Genomic DNA, 18631 nt, shown 5'->3' with positions numbered 1-18631 from the left:
TATAGTTAAAACAGAAAAATTAAAGAGCACTAGTCTCCTTATCCCTTAGTTTTAACATTTAATGACATCTAGATAAAATGAGTGGTTTCAAGAAAAGAAAAAGAAAAGGAAATAAACTATATATTAACAAGGATAAAGTCCTTTTGCGATCTTAACAAACTATGCAGAAACAAAGTCACAAAAGGAACTTTAAAGCCTCCATCATACAGTTCTCGTATATGCAGGTACCCATCTTTTGGTGCAGGATAACAAAATATTCCTGTCCAGTTTGATGTACATGGATCTCCTTTGCTCCAAGATTTGAGGTTGTTCATGCTATCAATCAAACTGCCCCTGATAATCCTTAATGCACTGACTGCATACAGGAAAATTGATCATCATCATTTCATGAGTAACCTTCTGAAAGGAAACATATAAGATTTTGTTTCTGATACAAACATTTGCTCTAACCTGTGACATTAGGTCATATGTAAACAAAAGCAAGGTATGTAAATGCATGATGAAAATCAATTACCATTTTCCTTACTGCAGGTGTCATCTCAGGAATTCAATTGTGCACATAAATACATCTGTTTGTGTGGTCCATATGAAGTTGTAGTAGTTGCCCACCTTTTTTACTTCAGACCAAGGTTCACAATTTTGTATACCAGTGGTGCATCAGACAAGACTCGAACTAGTGCTGTGCTGTACCAGTCCAGCATCTGGTGGACTGGTACCGAGTGTCTGTCTGCCATATGTATCGAGTTTCGAAAAAAGCATGAAAAACATCTACAAAAAACAAATATAAACTGCCAGGTACAGGCCCTGTATTGGTTGTATCTGGTGGTACATGCCCTGTGCTGGGTTTACCATCCAGTTTATCCTGGTCCACATAGCTGTGGGCTATTAGACTAGTAAATACCATTCATACTGAATTATACTGTGCAATATTGCATACCTTGCTTCAGACTAAGTTTTCAAATGGTTGTTGCTCATTGTTTACAAAAATCTAGTAGGTTCTGGTTTCTTCTATTGTTGTTTCTAATTCTATGCATCTCCCCTGCATGCCTTCTTTCTAATTCTCAGCTATCCAAGTTACGTATATCTGTCACTGTTTTTTTAATCTGATTGCCAGCTTCTGCAAGAAAATGAAACTCACTCGAGCAAATAATTATTGATTAAAGTTCGACCTTCCTTGGGCACGTGGCACTCACCATGAAACCTGCTATTCATTGTCCATGTGAATATCATTTGTTTCTACATGTTGGTCATGCACCTTTTTTCTTGGACGGGAAAGATGGGGTAATTATTCCATCAGATTGTCAGACCAAGAAAAAAGGTTATGCAATATCATATAACATTACATAAGATTAGCATGCCAATAGTAATATGGTTGATTCCTCATACTAGCGTTCAGAAAATGACTTCACGACCTTGAGAAAATTAATTTCTTAAGACTCAGAATATGCTAAAATGTGAATCCACGACAAGAATATTATTGTGCATCAAAACATTCCACAAGGCAAGCATAACTGTCTTTAGCTAAAATTGAATGGAATACATGGCTAACATTAAAATTTGATCACTTAGAAACGTACTTTCTAATGAATCCGTACTCCATGCTTGTGCGACATGCAGTATGCAAGTAGGTGATATGGTCATAATAGCCCCATAAAAGATAAGAAAGACTCCAATCATCTTGAGCAATATCAAGTTATCAACAAACTCCAAATCAGAAGCTGAAAAGAGATCGAATGTTAGATCCACTTTCTTTCAAATAAATTCATCAAAGCTGACAAGAAGATCAGCATCAAAGCAAGTGCAGAAAATAAAAAATTTGTAACTTTACGTTTTTACTGTGTTCAATGTCTCAAGCAGTAAGCATAAGGAACTTAAACTCAGGTCTAGACAGCATACTGAGCAGAAGAAATAGTCACATATCAAAGGATGTGACAACGAAAGAATACCAAGCAAATGCCTAATTTCTTGGAGGAAAGCTTCATAAATCCTGAATTACCCTCGCTGGCCCTAGTCATATCCAACTCTGAAAAAAATCAATTTCGTAGATACCACATGTCTCTGTGCTAAACCTTCAGTCTTAAAGATACCATATGCTTCTGCTCTAAACCATGACAGAGGTGCCAAACCTGAATGCTACCAGGCAAACAACCACAACGGAATCCAAATAAAAAACAATAATAGAGAAACCAATTTCAAGAACACAGGTCTTTAAAGCTACATCAAGAAATCGACGATCCAAACACCATCTACACAACCAAATCATGCCCTTCTAAAATATTGAACCGAACCACTGACGCCCACGCTTAGAACATAACATCAGACACCGTGAACCTGAGTGATGTAGCCAACTCTGACTAGATCAATCTTAAAGATACCACACATGTAACCTGCTAAAAGCCTCGAATCTGAATTTCACCAGAACAAAGAACCACAGAGAATTCAGATCAACGAGAACACAAGGAACCCAAGTTGTCAAAGCCGAATCAAGAAATCGACAAATCAAAGACTATGCACACACGATTAAATCATCTCCTACTCGAAGAAAGATGAAGCTCGGAGTCCAAGATTAGACGCACCAGCACGCGACCAAGAAACCAAAATGCGTTTGACGGATCTCAAATACGTTAGGTCGAGCGTTACCTTAGCGGACTGCGGAAGCAGAAGAACAAGAAGAGGCTGTGGCACGGACAGAGACGGGGCACGCTAGGTGACCGATGTGGCACAAAGAATTCAAATCAACAAGCAAATAAAGAAACCAATTTCACGAACACAGGTCTGTAAAGCTTCATCAAGATATAGGTGACCCAAACACAATCTACACAACCAATTCATGTCCCACTAAAACAACGAACCGAACCGCCCACGTCAACGCTTAGAACTCACCGGTACAGATCCCAGACAGCACCGTGAGCAGACACCAAGAGAATAATAAGCACAATGCTTGGTTTTCTTGAAGGAAACACTCGTGAATCCTAAATTACCCTAGCTATCTCGTGCAGTATCCAACTCCCACTAAATCAATCTTAAACATACCACACATGTTCTCAAATCTGCATTCTACCAGAACAAAGAGCGACAGAGGACTCAAATCAACAAGAACACAAGGAACCCATTCTCAAGAACCCAAGTAGTGAAAGCCGAATCCAGAAATCGACGAATCAAACACTAGGCACACACACGATAGAATCATCTCCTACTCGAAGAACGAACTGAAAGCTCGGAGTCCAAGATTAGACGTACCGGCAGGCGACGAAGAAGCCCCAAATGCTCAAACCCAGGCGAGGCAGGAGCGCGATGCCGTTCCCGATGTGTGGAAACGCACAACGCTGCCAAGAACCATCATGGGGGCCGAGACCGGGAGACTTGGAATTCTTCCACACTGGTTTAATGGATCTCAAATAAGTTAGCTCGAGGGTTACCTCGGCGGACCGCGGAAGCGGGAGAACAAGACGAAGCTGCGCCGCGGACAGGGACGGGGTGGCACATTAGGTGACGGAGGTGGGACTGCTTGTTTATTGTAGACGAGAGCGACGCGGGGCGGTAAAGAACGGGTGCCAAGAATGGCTCGTGTGTTGCGCCGAGAGGCGGGGGAGACAGGGATAGTTTTATGGGCCACCAGGCGCGACTCAAGTCACGAGGATATTTTCCTGTTGAAGTTTAAGACCGTATGCAGGACGATGCTTCAACGGGGCCCACAGGTCTTTTCTTGGGAAGGTTTTCTTTATAGTCGGTGATTTTACATTTTGGATTTTTTTTTTTTGTTTATGAGTTTCTGATTTATTTTCTTATAATCAATGCCTCCTATCAAGATTTTTTTTTTTTTTTGGGGGGGGTGTCAAAATATAATATTTTTAATACAATCATGAGATCATAATTTAATAATTAAAAATTACTCGAGTGTCTTACAAATTCAAGATTTAATGAGATAATTAGCATATTAATTTTTATTAAATTTAAATCACTAATTTAAATATTTAAATAAAAATCAATAATAATATATTCATCAAAATTTTTAAATTATTTTTATTCTTAGTTCATATGAGATTAAATGGAAAGAATACAGTTATAAAAACTATTGTACTTTTCTTCACTATACATAATAAGATCCAACTCCAAGTTAAAATGTGAGGCATCTATTAAAGGTGGGTTTGACTCAACTGCGAGTTGCTTAAGATGAAAAAATACCAACTAAATTAGTTTGACTTCACGGGCGTTCATACATCCAATTATATGTAATCGTCACTTGTGGATTATTTTATGTAATCGTCAAACACTTAGTTGATGGTTACTCCATGACGATCTGTTTCACCGAGACACCATATCAGAGACGATCAAAGGTTACATACAACAACTAGTATGTGCTGACTTTTGCATTTCCTTAAATGCTGACATGCATGCAAAATCCGACTTGGTATTGGATTGAAAACGATATTTATTATGCTCCAATAATAAATATCTTCCTTATTCGACATGGAAACTATTGAGACGATCTCATCCCCTTTTCTTTTTTACATGTGATATATATTTATTTTAATTAATAATAATAATATTATTATTAATAATATTAATATTACGGAGAACGTAAGAAAGTTCCCCAAAGTTCGGAGTTCTATAGTCAACTTAGACTTTTGAGATCCATCTCATCATCCGATCCACAAGAGTCTTCGTCACGAATTTATCCCTTGATTGACTTGTTCTTGGCTGCTCTCTTTTGTCATAAATGAAGCGAATGAGTGATGCAAAATTAATCCATTTCTAGTCCTATGGATCGTATTGCTCTTCCATCCACCAAGTTTTCCAACTCACGCGGCTGCGTAATTCCACAGACGCATTATTGCTCGTATAATGACTTCTGTAAGAAATGCCAGCATGAATGAGAAAGGTAATAATTTGAAATGCTATTAATATATATATATATATATATATATATATATATAATTTTACGAAGATAACAAATATTTCTTGATTTCTTAAGATTTTAGGTGGAATAGGAACACGTAATTTTTTCTATAAGAGATTATGTGACTGAAAAATGAACTATTCGAATGACATTTACTAATATTGTAAAAACTATTGTAAAAATATTTTTACAAAAATATTTTATTGCAAACATGAGGAAATGTCTTGATTTCTTAAGCAAGCTGACCGACATGAACAAGCTGACCGACATGAACAAGCTGAGGAAATGTGGAGTGGGAATATGTAATTTTATTTTCTATAAGCAAGCTGACCGACATGAACAAAAAAAAAAGAATGATTCGAATAACATCTGATAATATTACAAAAAATTATTGTGAATATATAATTTATGAAAATGTTTTATCAAAACGTTCTTGATTTCTTAAGATTTTAGATGGAATATGAATTTGTAATTCTTTCCGTAAGCAATGCTAACTGAAGTGAATAAAAAAAATAAATGATTTGAATGCCATATATTAATATTATAAAAGTATTATATTCTTTTACAAAAAAAAATTATACAAAAGATTCGGATATAAACATGCAATTCTTTCAACTTCTTTAGATATAATGATGCGATTAAATCAATGATTGATTTTTTGGGCACCAAACCTATTTTGATATTTTGTCGATAAGTATCAATTTCTATCGGTGTTCGAATACATAGTATATTAGTGTGTATCGATAATTCGATAAGAAGAAAAAGAAATGGAGAAGGAAGGAATAGAGGAAGAAAAAAACAACGAGAGCCCTTTTTTTTTCTTTTTTAATATTGATTTAGACAATGTTCCACTCTTTTTCAATTATTTTAACGAGATCATTCAGCTCATATTATATATCGTTCGTACCGTATCATTTCAAACAGTATAGTACAGAAACATTGCGTTGTATGTATACTAAGAGAAGTAAAGAAGGCATTTGACGGTGGACTAATCAACACGATGCTGAAGGGAGCCAAAACGGCATAGGATGAGAGGTTTTGGGATTAAGCTTTCATTCGTGTATTCGAAATAGTCAATGCCAAATATGTACGTTCTATCGTATGATGGCATATTGGTGTCATGAAAGCGGCATATTACACCGACATATTAATGCACTTGGATATATATACATACATATTAGAATTAACGTAGCAATGTAGCAACTTAAATAAATATACAGGTTTGAAGTTTCTCAGGGTCAATAAACCCATCTTACTCAACTAGCTTTGCCCCCGACAGCGGGTATTGACTTCCATATGCCAACTTGTCGTGAAGGGGACAATTGATGGGACACTACTCTCTATCATGATCAAAATAGTATTATTATGTCTTGTTAGTGATACGACTGTCGGATCCGACTGCTATATCCAATCCGAAACTTGCCGGGTTTAAGTTGCCTGATTATGTCGAATTCTAAGGTCCAATCACCGTTTCATGTTATATATATATATATATATATATAAGAAAAAGAATATTGATGAGTGAGGATTTTGCCACTCATGTATATATTGTTTTGATGATCTATCAAACTGATATATCGACACTTAATACATCAATATATATCAATATTTTAAAAAGAAAGAAAAATGAAGGAGAAAGAAGAGGAGAAGTAATGACAGGGACGATGTTGAATGTGAGAAGAGGGTTCATGAATTTCTATTTTAAGATGATAAATTTTTTATTTTCTATCGAATCAGATGAGCCCCATCATGATTTTTTATTTTATTTTATTTTTATCCAATTGAACCACGCACCCAAAATGAATGAGGGTGGGTCGCATACTAGCCTATGCATGCATGGATCGATACATCGTACCATTTTGGACAGTATCAATATTGCCTCACTTCTATGGTGACACATTGTGCTGGAACTCCCATCTCAACTTAACACTCCATGCAAAAAGGGACAACCTCTAATTTTAGCATCGAGGAGTCCTCTTAATCCCCACGACCCACTTAGGTCCTTCCTTAGGTAGGAGGTTTGACAAACTATGGACCCCTGGCTTCTAATATACTCCACTGTATTGTATCATCACGAAACGAGGATGGACGCTATCTGACCAATGAACACCGATCGACTCCATCTACTTCACCAACCCGAACAAAGAAGCTTCATTTGAACAACACCCATCAAATATAAAAAAAAAACAAAAACAAAGACCTTGTGAAATGAACACGATCCAAGGACATTACAACTTAATGGAAGACCTATTTGCAACTTTTGTTGATATGAACACAAATGAAAAAGATGCACGATAATATATTTACACAAGGCAATTTCAACAATGCTGACCTAACATATCCATAGTGCTATTCACATGCCAAAAACACGATGGATGCTAAAAAGCCCATCGGCTGATTAACAGAGATTAAGAGAAAGGATTAAAGGCAAGGTCAGATCAACAAGACAAAACCACCTCATCCTCGAAGCAGAGACATTTAGAATACCTGTGTTGGATCTTGATATGAGAATAAATAATTATTTACATGGAGGCTATAACATGACAATCTATTCCAGCAAATTAGGGAATTTGAAGGCTTTTATTTTGCAGTTACAGGTATGAGATACTTGGTAATCGCTTAGGCCACCTCCTATCTAGAAACCAGAACTCCTTGACAGCTCTCCTGCGCTTCTCAGTCTCCGGTTTGATACAATAGTGATCCTCTGGTCCTGGAGCATATTCATAGTGGGAGCAAGCAGTCGAGTATAACGATCGAAATACAGAAGTTGCTTCATAAGAAGTGCAAACTCGCGAGGAAATTTCAGCCCGTATGACTCGCTTACCCTCACCTGCAATAAGATCATGTGAATTTGGAGCAGCAATAAGATGATGTTTACGTCTAGTCCAAACTAAAATCAAACGAGAGGAAAGACGGATCTCGAAGATGAATTTGGAACAGCAAGGTGATCCACCTTTGCAGGCTGACAAGGTGGTCTATACTACCTTGCAATTATACATCAGAGAGATCTCATAAAGCAACTCATCTAAGAAATATTATCCTTTTATAGAAACAGAGCTTACCACATCAAGGAACAATGCATTCATCTGCCTCTCGTCAACCACCACATTTGCAGAGATAGCTGCTGCATTTGGCCCTCTTGCTGTTGCAACAACAATTTCAGTATCTAGATCCTGAAAGGAATCAAGCATAATCACAAATTAATAATTCATGAAAGATAAAAAAAGCAAAGCAATACACAGCTTTTAGACACAAACTGCTTCGGAAATTAGATAAAGCTGAAAAAGAAAGAAAACCCACACCGGTAACCATATTTGCATCAGTTAAATTTGTGAATATTCAATGGAAAGTAACCAAAAGGTTCCACGCCAATTACTCCATGAGTGCTTAATTTTACTTCAACCTTACCAGCAGTTGCCAGCCACACTGTTCTAAAATGTTTGATGCATTGGAAATAAGCAAGACTCTCGTAATGGACTAAAATACGATTAAGTACCAATTACGAAGCTATCAGCATCACTGACAGGTAGTATCTGCTAAAGTATATTTCAGTTGGAGGATACTTTTAGTCTTCTTTGGTTCTGTCCACTGCTATGACTCCCCATCCTCACACAAATGTTTTTCTGACTATTTTTAGTTCCTTCTGTTGATTTGCCATGGTACCAGAAATTATACTTTATTCTTTTTCTAGCACAATTCACAAACCTAGACTTAGCATCCTCCTGAAGGTATCAAGAGAATGGTTTGTGCATGGATATCATTTCATCAATTCTGGAATTTAGTGAATACAACTCTTTACCTGTACAAGGAGAATTTTTATTTGTGTCAGATTGTTTTGCTTCATTACCATGTTTGTTCTTTCCAAAGCTATCAAGAGATTAATATCAAATTCATACACATAGGTCAAAAATAATACTCACTTCTCGGTTAAGGAAGAGACTGTCTACTATTTTAGAAGGATGTAATAAACAAAGAGAACATTTCTATGTTGCAGCTTTGTGATCCACTGAATATGGAACATCAATACCTGTATTGATGAAAAGATCTTCTCCAAGTCTCTTGCAAAGGCTTTAACATCTACATCTTTCTCTGTGGCACCCATTTCAATCAATGATGAAGCCATAGCTTCATAATCTTCATTTGCAAAGGATGCCAAAAATGCCTCCATAGCAGCCCAAGTCTTTGGAGATATTCGTCCAACAATTCCTGAATACAGGTGCCATTACTGGATCCATAAGCCTACTGAGAATGGTCTTTTAATAACAAAACAACACCCAAATGTGATCAGGATCCAGAAATAATTGTACATCATCACAGGAAAATTGAGAATTAAGCACATAGCTGCAAATATACCATGCATTTAGGATATTGGTATGATAAAGAATTATAACATGTGCTATATTTTAGGCATACACATGAACACAAAGATATACATTGTATAATCTGGTCAACAAATTGCATTGTGGACTATGGTGTGAACAATCTACTAATTTTTTAGGCAGATTTGCATCTTTCATTGCTTACAATAGTACATATAAATCAACTGAAGATAAGCATCACCCAATCATGAAAAGTTCTTTTCATCAACAGAATTGAACATCACCATCAAACATGAGAAACCTTGTCTGGCCATACTTCTTATGAAACCTTACTGTTGCTGCTATAGCATCAAGATATGAACATAAAAGAATAAAATTTTGTGTAGGAAGAACAAGACAACCTGTAATACATTTTGTACGAACAGTGATATCAGTCGGTGCTTGGTGTCTAATTAAATCCTCACAGAAAATTAGCGCCAATAGATGCACCTAAACTGATAAATGGTTGCTTAAGCTGAAGTTGTTTCTCATCTGTGTCTTCTATGTTAACTGACATCACAATGATGCCATAATCGGCTCTGAAGAAGTATAATTTTAATGTTACTAGATTCTTATGTGGTCCATTTAGCTGATTCTGCAAACTTGTGATGCAAAGTCAGTCAACATGATAGTAAAATCACTGTACTTTTGAATTCTAAGGTTAACATTTGTCATGTGAACTTGTACTATGTATTTTATCTCTGGAAGTTCATAAACACACATTAACAGCTTCCAAAGGACAAATGAGTTAGTATAGGAATTTATATGCTGGCATGTAAGAGATGAATGTGCTGACTTGAATTCTCCTTCAACCCCCCATCTCAACCCACAAAAAAATGAGAAAAAAAAAAAGAACAAAAGCAAACAAACAAAAAAGGAAAGAGAAAAAATACTAAAAACTAAACAAACAACAAAAAACGAAATGGGCAAAATTATTTGAATTCGACTTCATTTAAAATTCACTATGCTATGCAAAATGGACAAAAAAAAGGTGGAGATGTACCAGTCAAAGGTGACTGGTTCAGCTTCACATGTATGGTGAAGCTTCTACAAGACTATTTTCAATTCATTGCAGAAAAAACACAAAGTTGTTAGTCTAGAGCTTTCGAATGGTAAACTTATCATACCAAAATAAACAATGAAAAAATGATATGTGCAATGACAATATAGAAATAAAACTAGGGGCCTCTGAGTTAACAACCCCTCAATGATATATACATGCATCATATTGCATTGGTCAATGAATAGTTGTTGCTCATAGTGATCATTTTTTATTAGGCTGATTTCAAGCTTCTATACCTCGCTGTATCTAAATTCACCAACATAGGTGTGAGGAGGTCTCAGTTAGGATAATACAAGCATGCTGAAACAATATTTTTGAGTTATTGATAACAGAATTAAGCGAATGTTAACCCTTCTCCTAAATCAGCAGAATACATGCATGCACCTGTGTTTTGCTGCCAATCACTGCTATGGGCAACCATTGACATTATGTTCAGAATCAAGCAAATTAGTTAAATAGTTGAGAAGATATCTATTCTCAGATTGTCTAAATAATTCGAAACAGATATTTGGGCCAGTCCAAACAAAAGCATACCAAAATCAAGAAAACCAATACGACCATCACGAAGCAACCATAGGTTTCCTGCATGCACATCTGCATGGAAGTTGTCACATGCTATCAAGCTACCAAACCTGCATGACATCACCAAGCAATGAGGACTTTATTCAAATTAAGCAACAAAATAATATAGATTTTCTATATTATGCAAGAAATCACAGAACCACATGAAGATTATTAACAAACACACCTAAAGTACGTACAACTAGAAAAATATACATTGTATTTTACCAGACGTTAAGTGCAGTTACTAAAGTAATCTCAGGATCCGGAACCAAAGATCTTATGGAATCAAGGTCAGTGAGAGGAACTCCATAAAGTCTCTCCATTGTCAAAACACGGCGTGTGCTACAGTGTTGATAAACCTGTGGAGCTTTGGCCTGCTTCTCAAGTCCCATCTTTTCCAAGTATCTCCTGAAAGACTCAATATTTGCAGCTTCTTTTCGGAAGTCAACTTCTTCAAGCATCGAGTCCTTTATATCTCTCACAATACCTACCTAGTATAAAGGTTATTAATGCAGACATAAATTTCACAACCTAAGGAACACAAAACAAACCTGAATTCAAACAGACAATTATTTAAAAATAAAAGTACCAAAACAAACGGCCTTAATTTAGTTATGTTAGTTTTTGTTTGTTGGAACATAAGTTACATCAGTTAAAATGCAAAACCTTAATATAGCGTAGTGAAAATTATTTAAGTATCATGCGGGTTAACCAGTAGACTGATAGCATTCTTTTTCGTTCCTTCAGAAAAAGCATCTGGAGTAAACCACAAGTTGCCAGGAACCACAAGGCACACCAGAGAGTACACTGAGACCAACATCAACTTTAAGTACATGCTACACTTTGAATATTGTAGTTTTTTATGCCAATGAATATGTAATAGGAAATGCCAGTAACCATTATTCTATATGCTTTATGAACCATATAAGAGAATAAGTTGACCTACATAATTAATTTTAACTTATTAGTAAAGTGTCCTTTTCGCATCCTTGTTCTAAAAAATTCATCAAGACCATTGGATATCTCAAGTTTCCATAAACAAATGTCTCAGATCAGATAGGAGGCTTGGTTATTTCACGTTCAGGAATACAGATACTGAAAGAGAGAAAGACGGAAAAGGATCATAATTTCCAGCACAAGGGCATAAATACCGTTTTATTCTTTTGAAGAGAAGCTGTCAATGACATTGCATCAGTTCATAATATAATTTTTCAACCACGATGGTTTTCAAAAGCTGAAATTTAGATATTGTGCTAAATTTTACTTATTCCCATTCCTGACCAATCAGTTTAAGAAAATTTTGAACTTGTATTATTTTTCTAAAAAAACTTATTGCTGCCCTTCTATGTTCTAGATCAGCCCCACAGTTCTTTAAACAACTTTTCAAAGGACATCTTTCTAATAATGTTCTAGGTGCTGCAACCTATGCACAATTTTTTATTTTGAGAATCAGATTAAAGATTGTGTATGTGTATAAAGGTTCAGCAATTTAATGGTCAATAAATTGTAGTGGTTTCAATCGAGTAATGGTAAACACATGTTGGGTAAAATGATTATTGAATGGGCAAGAGACTGCTATCTAGGTTTCAATTGATTGAGATTTCAAGCTCAAAATAACCTATTGAATTACACGCGATGAGATTGTAAATAATAAGCAAACATGAAAATAAACATTTAAAATTAGAGTGATCGATACCGTTCTAATAAATACAATCATAAGGGGATACATATTAAAAGTCCATGTTGCAAAATGTGATGCATAATTCCAGGAAGAACAAAAAATGTTGGTCCTGCATTGCAGACAGTGAATACAAGGTCTATAATTTTGGTAACTTAGCTAATTTGATCTGATTTAAGGTTATATAGTAGCATGCCTCAAATAACTCATTGGTGTTAACAAACATGGGTGGAAGTGTTGATAAGTTCCAAGCATTTCCACTGGCTGCTCATTTCCTAATGTCATTTGGAAACTAATTGACTTAAGCTAGATGCAATATAAGCAGGCATATTTTTTCTCAGTACGTACCAGAGATGTTCGGCGAAGTTCAGGGTTTAAGAACTCCAAGACGCGAGCAACAACATAAACAAAATTCAGATCAGCGACTAGTACATCTTCAATACCAGGCTTTAAGACCTTTATCACAACTTCTTGCTGCGAATTTTTGAGTCGTGCACCATGAACCTAGTTAGCAAAAAATTGAGTTAGGTAACACTTGTACATAATAGTGTTGGAACTAAATACATAAGAACATGCTGATAAACCTGAGCTATAGATGCTGAGGCAATTGGAACTGGATCAATATATTCATAGATGCTATCTAGTGGCCTCTGCAGTTCCTCACTCAATGTCACTTCAATCTCATGGAAAGGCACTGCTGGAGCACGATCAAAGCAGTTCTGAAATTCCTGAACATACTCTGCAGGAAACAATGTTGGTGCAGATGCAATGAACTGCACCAATAAATTATCAAATGGTAGTCCAAGCACTGAATTCTCGATAATAATATTTTTGGCATGAATTACAATCATAGTGTTTTATCCTGGACTCGTACCTGAACAGGGAAACCCCTGCCAAAATCATTGCTCTGAGCAAGAGCCCAGTGAAAGACCATTAAAATTTTTGGTTCAAGTTCTTGGTCTCAGCAGAATATAACAGAACTTGCCAGAATCAAGGTTATCTCCTAAGGAATTCTATTTTAACATAGACTTCTTTTCTATTGATCAATAACTATAATCAGAATCCAATAATATATATAATATATCTTACTTAATTAAATAGGATCACATAATCTTACATTCTCTCACTTAGTCCATTAATTAGTAAGATACAAAAGGATTTAAAATCAAAAATAAATAAATAAAATTTATTTAAAAATAATTTGACTCAATTATATTCTGAAATTTTACAAAAACTATATACACGCACGTGAATTTTTAGAAAATAGGCTAATAAATATAATAATAATAATAATAATACATTAAGTCTGACTAATAATATGAGTCATAACGGTTGTATGTCATCAATGTCACACTTTCTTCTATGTACCATAATACTGTTAGTCTTTCCTAATGCAGTCCAAAATGACTCTTATAATTTGTCTTGTCAAGATAATCCTATCATCACATTCAACCATAATATATACATACATAATTGTGAATAGGATAACAGAAACAAATAACTTTAAGTACGTAAGCAAGAATGTCAATTATAGTATCCACTCAAACATGCATCACCATATCTTTTATATCTTTTATGGGTTGCTCACAAACTCAATCATAAAAATTTGCACACAGTACAAGTATTTATTAGTTGAATACATTGAAAAGGTCATGGGGATTAATATGCAACTGCTACAGTAGGGAGTCAATTGGAACTGAGTTCGATCCAAAATCTAATGACTCCCATAGAATGGCACCCTTCCCAAGCCATGACCTAGCCAATCACAAAACATTAGGAACTCCATAACCCACGTACAAAATCTTATTCTTACCTCAACAAGTCTCCATTGCAAGTAGAACCATAGAGTGAACCAACCCAAAATCACCTTTGAGTGGCAATTGATCTAAGTATGCTTTACCTTTCTCCTATCTTCTTTCTTAATATCAAAATATTGCATCAACTATCTGAGTTACATCTGAAGGTTAATCAGCCCTAAAGCTGACAATAATTGGACCCACTTGCTTTTGCTATAACTTTAACATTATGCACTCTGTCAAGGGCATGCTATAATCTCATTTCTGCACTATTGTCACACTGGTTTTGTTTAGATCTGTTCTCTTTAATATGAATTGTGTCTCATGAATCTGTTTGTCACCAATAACAACAAGAATGTCTAGGACACAACTAAATAATTATAAACAGATTATACATACACATCTGAGTGTGTATATATATGTATATAAGTGTATATATACGTATATAAACATAGCTACTCATAAACATATATACGATAACAGAAGAAAACTACAATAGTTTGAAACTGTCAAGCAGGATTCAGGGTCATCATTTGTACCAGAATAAGCCACTCCATACCTGTCCCAACTTGATATATGTTGCTCCCATGCGCTCAAATAACTTTCGCAAGTAAATGGGTGAAAGCAATCCAAGCTGCATTCCAGACGGCAGTCCTGAAGATGTATTTGCTGTCTGCTGATTATTGAAGGTGACAACATATTACTTCCAGATAACAGTTCTCATTCATAAAGAAACTTGAAGAATAAAGTCGTCATTGGTACACTGATGCATGCAGAATGAAATTGATGCTTGACAATATTACAACAACAAACTTAGCAGACTAACATGCTTATAAACCGATGCCATGCAGAATGGAATTAATCCACTTGTTGTTACACGCTAAAGTCGTTAATTAAATATTCAGATTTTTCTAGGATCATTATTGATTACAAGTTTTGGTATAATGGGAACTCCTCTGATATTGGACCTAGAAACCAAGAATTTATTTTTTCTCGCTTACCTACCCTAGTTATCATCATGGATATTTTACTGGCTGTCTACTAGCCGTCTTTCAGTCCTTAATGTTTTTTCATGTTCCTTGTCTATCAAACAAATGTGCAGGCACTCTGATTGTCAACAAATGATTCTATATAAAGACATGCTTAAGAGTAATTTTGACGGAGCATGAAAGACAGTAAATTTTCAAGCAGGATAGTGAGTAACACTAAAATCAAGCAGACAAACAAACTACTTCACTGAAAATTATGTTATTTTTTAAGTCTATGGCATGCAACTGATCATATCAAATCACAATTACCAGAATCAGTCTAACCTCCATACATCTTCATGGTAGTTTTGCATCTTGAATCATGTTAATTTTGCTTCCAAGGATACAACACATGATGCGATCGCCAAAATTGGGAATTCCATCCGATAAATGTTATTCCATTCTACAATTATAAACCAACTACAAACAAATAACTTTTGATTATTTATGTTGTACATATCTAATTTGGATTTCATTTAAGAAAAACCCAAAACAACAAAAACAGCATATATAAATGTCTTCTCTAATATAGATGCATATGAAAAAAACATATATATGTGTGTGTGTGTGTGTGTGTGTGTGTGTATTCACCTTGCTGTAAAAACCAGCGAACATTAACTGCCCTGTCCCAGAAACTACGTAACTTATTAGTGTACCTCTTAAACAGACATGTACCATGAACATGACCTGCGTTAATTGGGAACTGACTGTTTACTTATAAGTTATAACAACTTATGTTCACCTTGGATACATCAGTAAGCCACTCCCCACCAACTCCAATAACAGCCTGAATGCCTTGAGCTAGTCTAAGTGCGCCTCTGGGCCCTGTGTTAATTGATGTTTGAATGATGTCTTCAACCAGCTTGGGAAAGTTCTCCATGCTATCTGGAAGGACCACCAACAGCAAGAACACCAAATGAGAGTAACTGATCAAATAGAAGTATTTGGTAATCTTAGCATCATATTATTTATTTCCTGAAAAAACTTTTATTTTACTTTAAGAAAGCATGGTATACTTATTCCTCCTATGTGGGGGTTCATGATTCATGGTATGTTTGGCTTGTAACAATGCTAAATGGAAAGCGTGAATACTTCATCAATTCACTTGTTGCAAAATGTTCTAAGATCCATCACGCTGATCAAGGTACAGAAAGGTAAAACAGACAATGAGGTTAACTAGGCAATGATGTCAAAGGCCAAGGAGCTGAGGTGGATGATCTGCTGGCTGACTTTATGAGGAAAAGAGACAATGAGAGATGGAGGCTGTCTCCTATAAGACAAAGAAGATTAGAATATTGCCAAAAGTTACTCTGGTGAATCTCTGTATTCATGCCAGCCTAAGTAGCAAAGAAGAGGGAACAACAAAGCAGGAAGGAGTCTTAGGGGTCATGTGAGACCAAAGTGCTCTGGGTCCATTCTTTAGGCATTGAAGCTGATTGTACCATCAACATCAGAGGTCAGTCAACTGTCTATGTGCAAGGCAGGTTCTCAGATTGGTGTTTGAAGGCCTACCAGCAGCCTTGCTCTCCTGCGATGGTATGCTCATGCAAAGATCATAAGCACTGGTGGAAGAGACCATCGACTTGTGCAGGACATAGGTTCTAGGTAATGCTGTCCCAAACAAACACAATGACTGTATCAAAGGCCATCTATCTATCATAAAAGATCCTACCATTGGCCAATGTGATAGGGGCCAAGTTCCCTTAGCAGGGTCCTCCCAGTCAAGTTCCCGCCCTAGGGCCTCAGGCTTGTTTATCAGCTCATAATATGAGATATTGCCTCGTCAGTTGAGCATGTCCTAACCATGTTGGGTTGAACCGTGCCAGTATTATGTCCAAAATGAATGACTAATATAAACATCAAGAAAAAGTAGCTACTTCAAATTATAAGGAATTATTCTACACCAAGAAGTGAGGCTACAGTCGTAGAAGCCTCAGCAGCTGTCCTACAGAACCTACCGAGTTCAGTATTTTCTTCTTTTTTGACAGTATAAGAAGAGATTATTGAAGCACCATGTCTCAAAATTATCTGCCTTAATGTCTTCATGACCAAAGTGCAAAGAGTAGCTTCAGTACCAAGGTAATGATAGAAAGTAAACGATCAAAGGTCAAGCACAACGACATAATCTCACTCCAACGCGGACATGAGATGTTTCACCTACTTATTCGAACTCAATTTCTTTATGATTGGCATCACGGTAGCAAAATTAAGAAATACATGCAAGTCAAATACGTACAAAAGGAGATGTTAAAGTGGAAAGATTGAGAACCTTGTAATCGAGTGGAAATATCCCTCGATTGAGAGTACCGAGCGAACACCGAGCTTCTGCCCGATCGACCATCGAACTTCCTCAACCGCACCGACCTAGTCATCGCAGGAAGCTGCAGGCCGAGAGTCAAAACCAAGTCGAATCAAAACAAACAAGACCACCGAATCAAACGATTCTGGGGGAGGAAAAGGGGAAACCAATCGAACAAAGGCAGAGGAGGAACAAGGACCTGAGATTGGTGGAAGAGGAGGAGGGGGAATCGAGCGTTGGTCGCGCTCCTGATCGAGGGGATCACCATGGCCGACCCCCGACGAAGCGCCCGCGTGTGGCTCGTTCCCCCGGACGATTATTGTTAACACTGAGAACAGCTAGGTTCCGCCTCGGTGAGTTCCGCTCGTAGGGGTCACATCTCGGAGGTGTGCGGGGGGAGCGCACCACGTGTCGCGCTGCGGGCCTTGTGCAGGGGGTTTTGTGGCGACCGGATAAATGACCTCATCGTGACTAGGTGGCGTTCTGGGATTGGCTAACAGTGACACATTTACATATCTTTTATGTGTTGTAATAGAGTATTTACCGTTTTAGTCTGCTAAACTTAATTTACAGGTAAGTTCCAGTTTTTACCCGTATATGTATGCTAAACTTAATTTTAACCACTTTTATTTTATGGACATATATGGGTAGTGTTATTCTTTTTGGCAGTATAATAGTTTACAGCTACTACCTTTTCTTTAAGGAAGTGAATAAAGAAAGCACGTCTTACAGTACACCCCCCAAAACTAACACATATCAACTATGCAATAACACACCAACCATCATCGAGTTATTACCAGATAGACATATATATATATATATATATATATATATATATATAACTACAACTATTTAATGTTATTCTTTACGACAACTGTAAACCACCTACAGACAGATAAATATTTATGTTGGACACATCACATCAAAACAGATTAAAAATTTTGC

The 18631-nt window shown here is 36.4% G+C and overlaps 2 protein-coding genes across 8 annotated transcripts in view; both read right to left on the bottom strand.

The window, feature by feature from the left end:
- LOC135583089 (probable LRR receptor-like serine/threonine-protein kinase At1g06840) overlaps nt 1-3575 on the bottom strand; it is a 39988-nt gene extending 36413 nt beyond the window's left edge. For 2 of the 6 annotated variants that reach the window (XM_065153974.1, XM_065153982.1), the window contains exons 1-3: nt 3241-3574; nt 1578-1718; nt 208-355 (exon numbers count right to left, since the gene is read on the bottom strand). In XM_065153974.1, coding sequence (XP_065010046.1) covers nt 208-355; nt 1578-1677 — 248 coding nt within the window. In that variant the 5' untranslated portion in view covers nt 1678-1718; nt 3241-3574. Of the gene's footprint in view, nt 1-207; nt 356-1577; nt 1719-3240 lie in introns of those variants that run through there. The other 4 variants (XM_065153999.1, XM_065153979.1, XM_065153995.1 and 1 more) reach the window with 4 other exon arrangements.
- A 3785-nt stretch (nt 3576-7360) lies between these two features.
- LOC135639935 (uncharacterized aarF domain-containing protein kinase At5g05200, chloroplastic-like) lies at nt 7361-18046 on the bottom strand. Of its 2 annotated transcripts, none has more exons than XM_065153961.1 (11): nt 17886-18046; nt 17657-17768; nt 16130-16272; nt 14919-15035; nt 13148-13336; nt 12912-13067; nt 11111-11376; nt 10856-10953; nt 8928-9106; nt 7963-8073; nt 7361-7730 (listed from the first exon to the last, which is right to left on the bottom strand). In XM_065153961.1, the coding sequence occupies exons 1-11, from the start codon at nt 17952-17954 to the stop codon at nt 7536-7538; spliced, it is 1635 nt and encodes a 544-aa protein (XP_065010033.1). In that variant the 5' UTR covers nt 17955-18046; the 3' UTR covers nt 7361-7535. The 2 variants fall into 2 exon arrangements, with proteins under 2 accessions (XP_065010033.1, XP_065010038.1); XM_065153966.1 differs by having other exon boundaries at nt 14919-15032.
- Between the last annotated feature and the right edge of the window lie 585 nt (nt 18047-18631).

Source organism: Musa acuminata, chromosome BXJ1-4 (assembly GCF_036884655.1).
Source record: "Musa acuminata AAA Group cultivar baxijiao chromosome BXJ1-4, Cavendish_Baxijiao_AAA, whole genome shotgun sequence".
Taxonomy (NCBI): Eukaryota; Viridiplantae; Streptophyta; class Magnoliopsida; order Zingiberales; family Musaceae; genus Musa; species Musa acuminata.
Note: the sequence above shows the minus strand (reverse complement) of the source record. Positions and strands in the feature narration are given on the sequence as shown.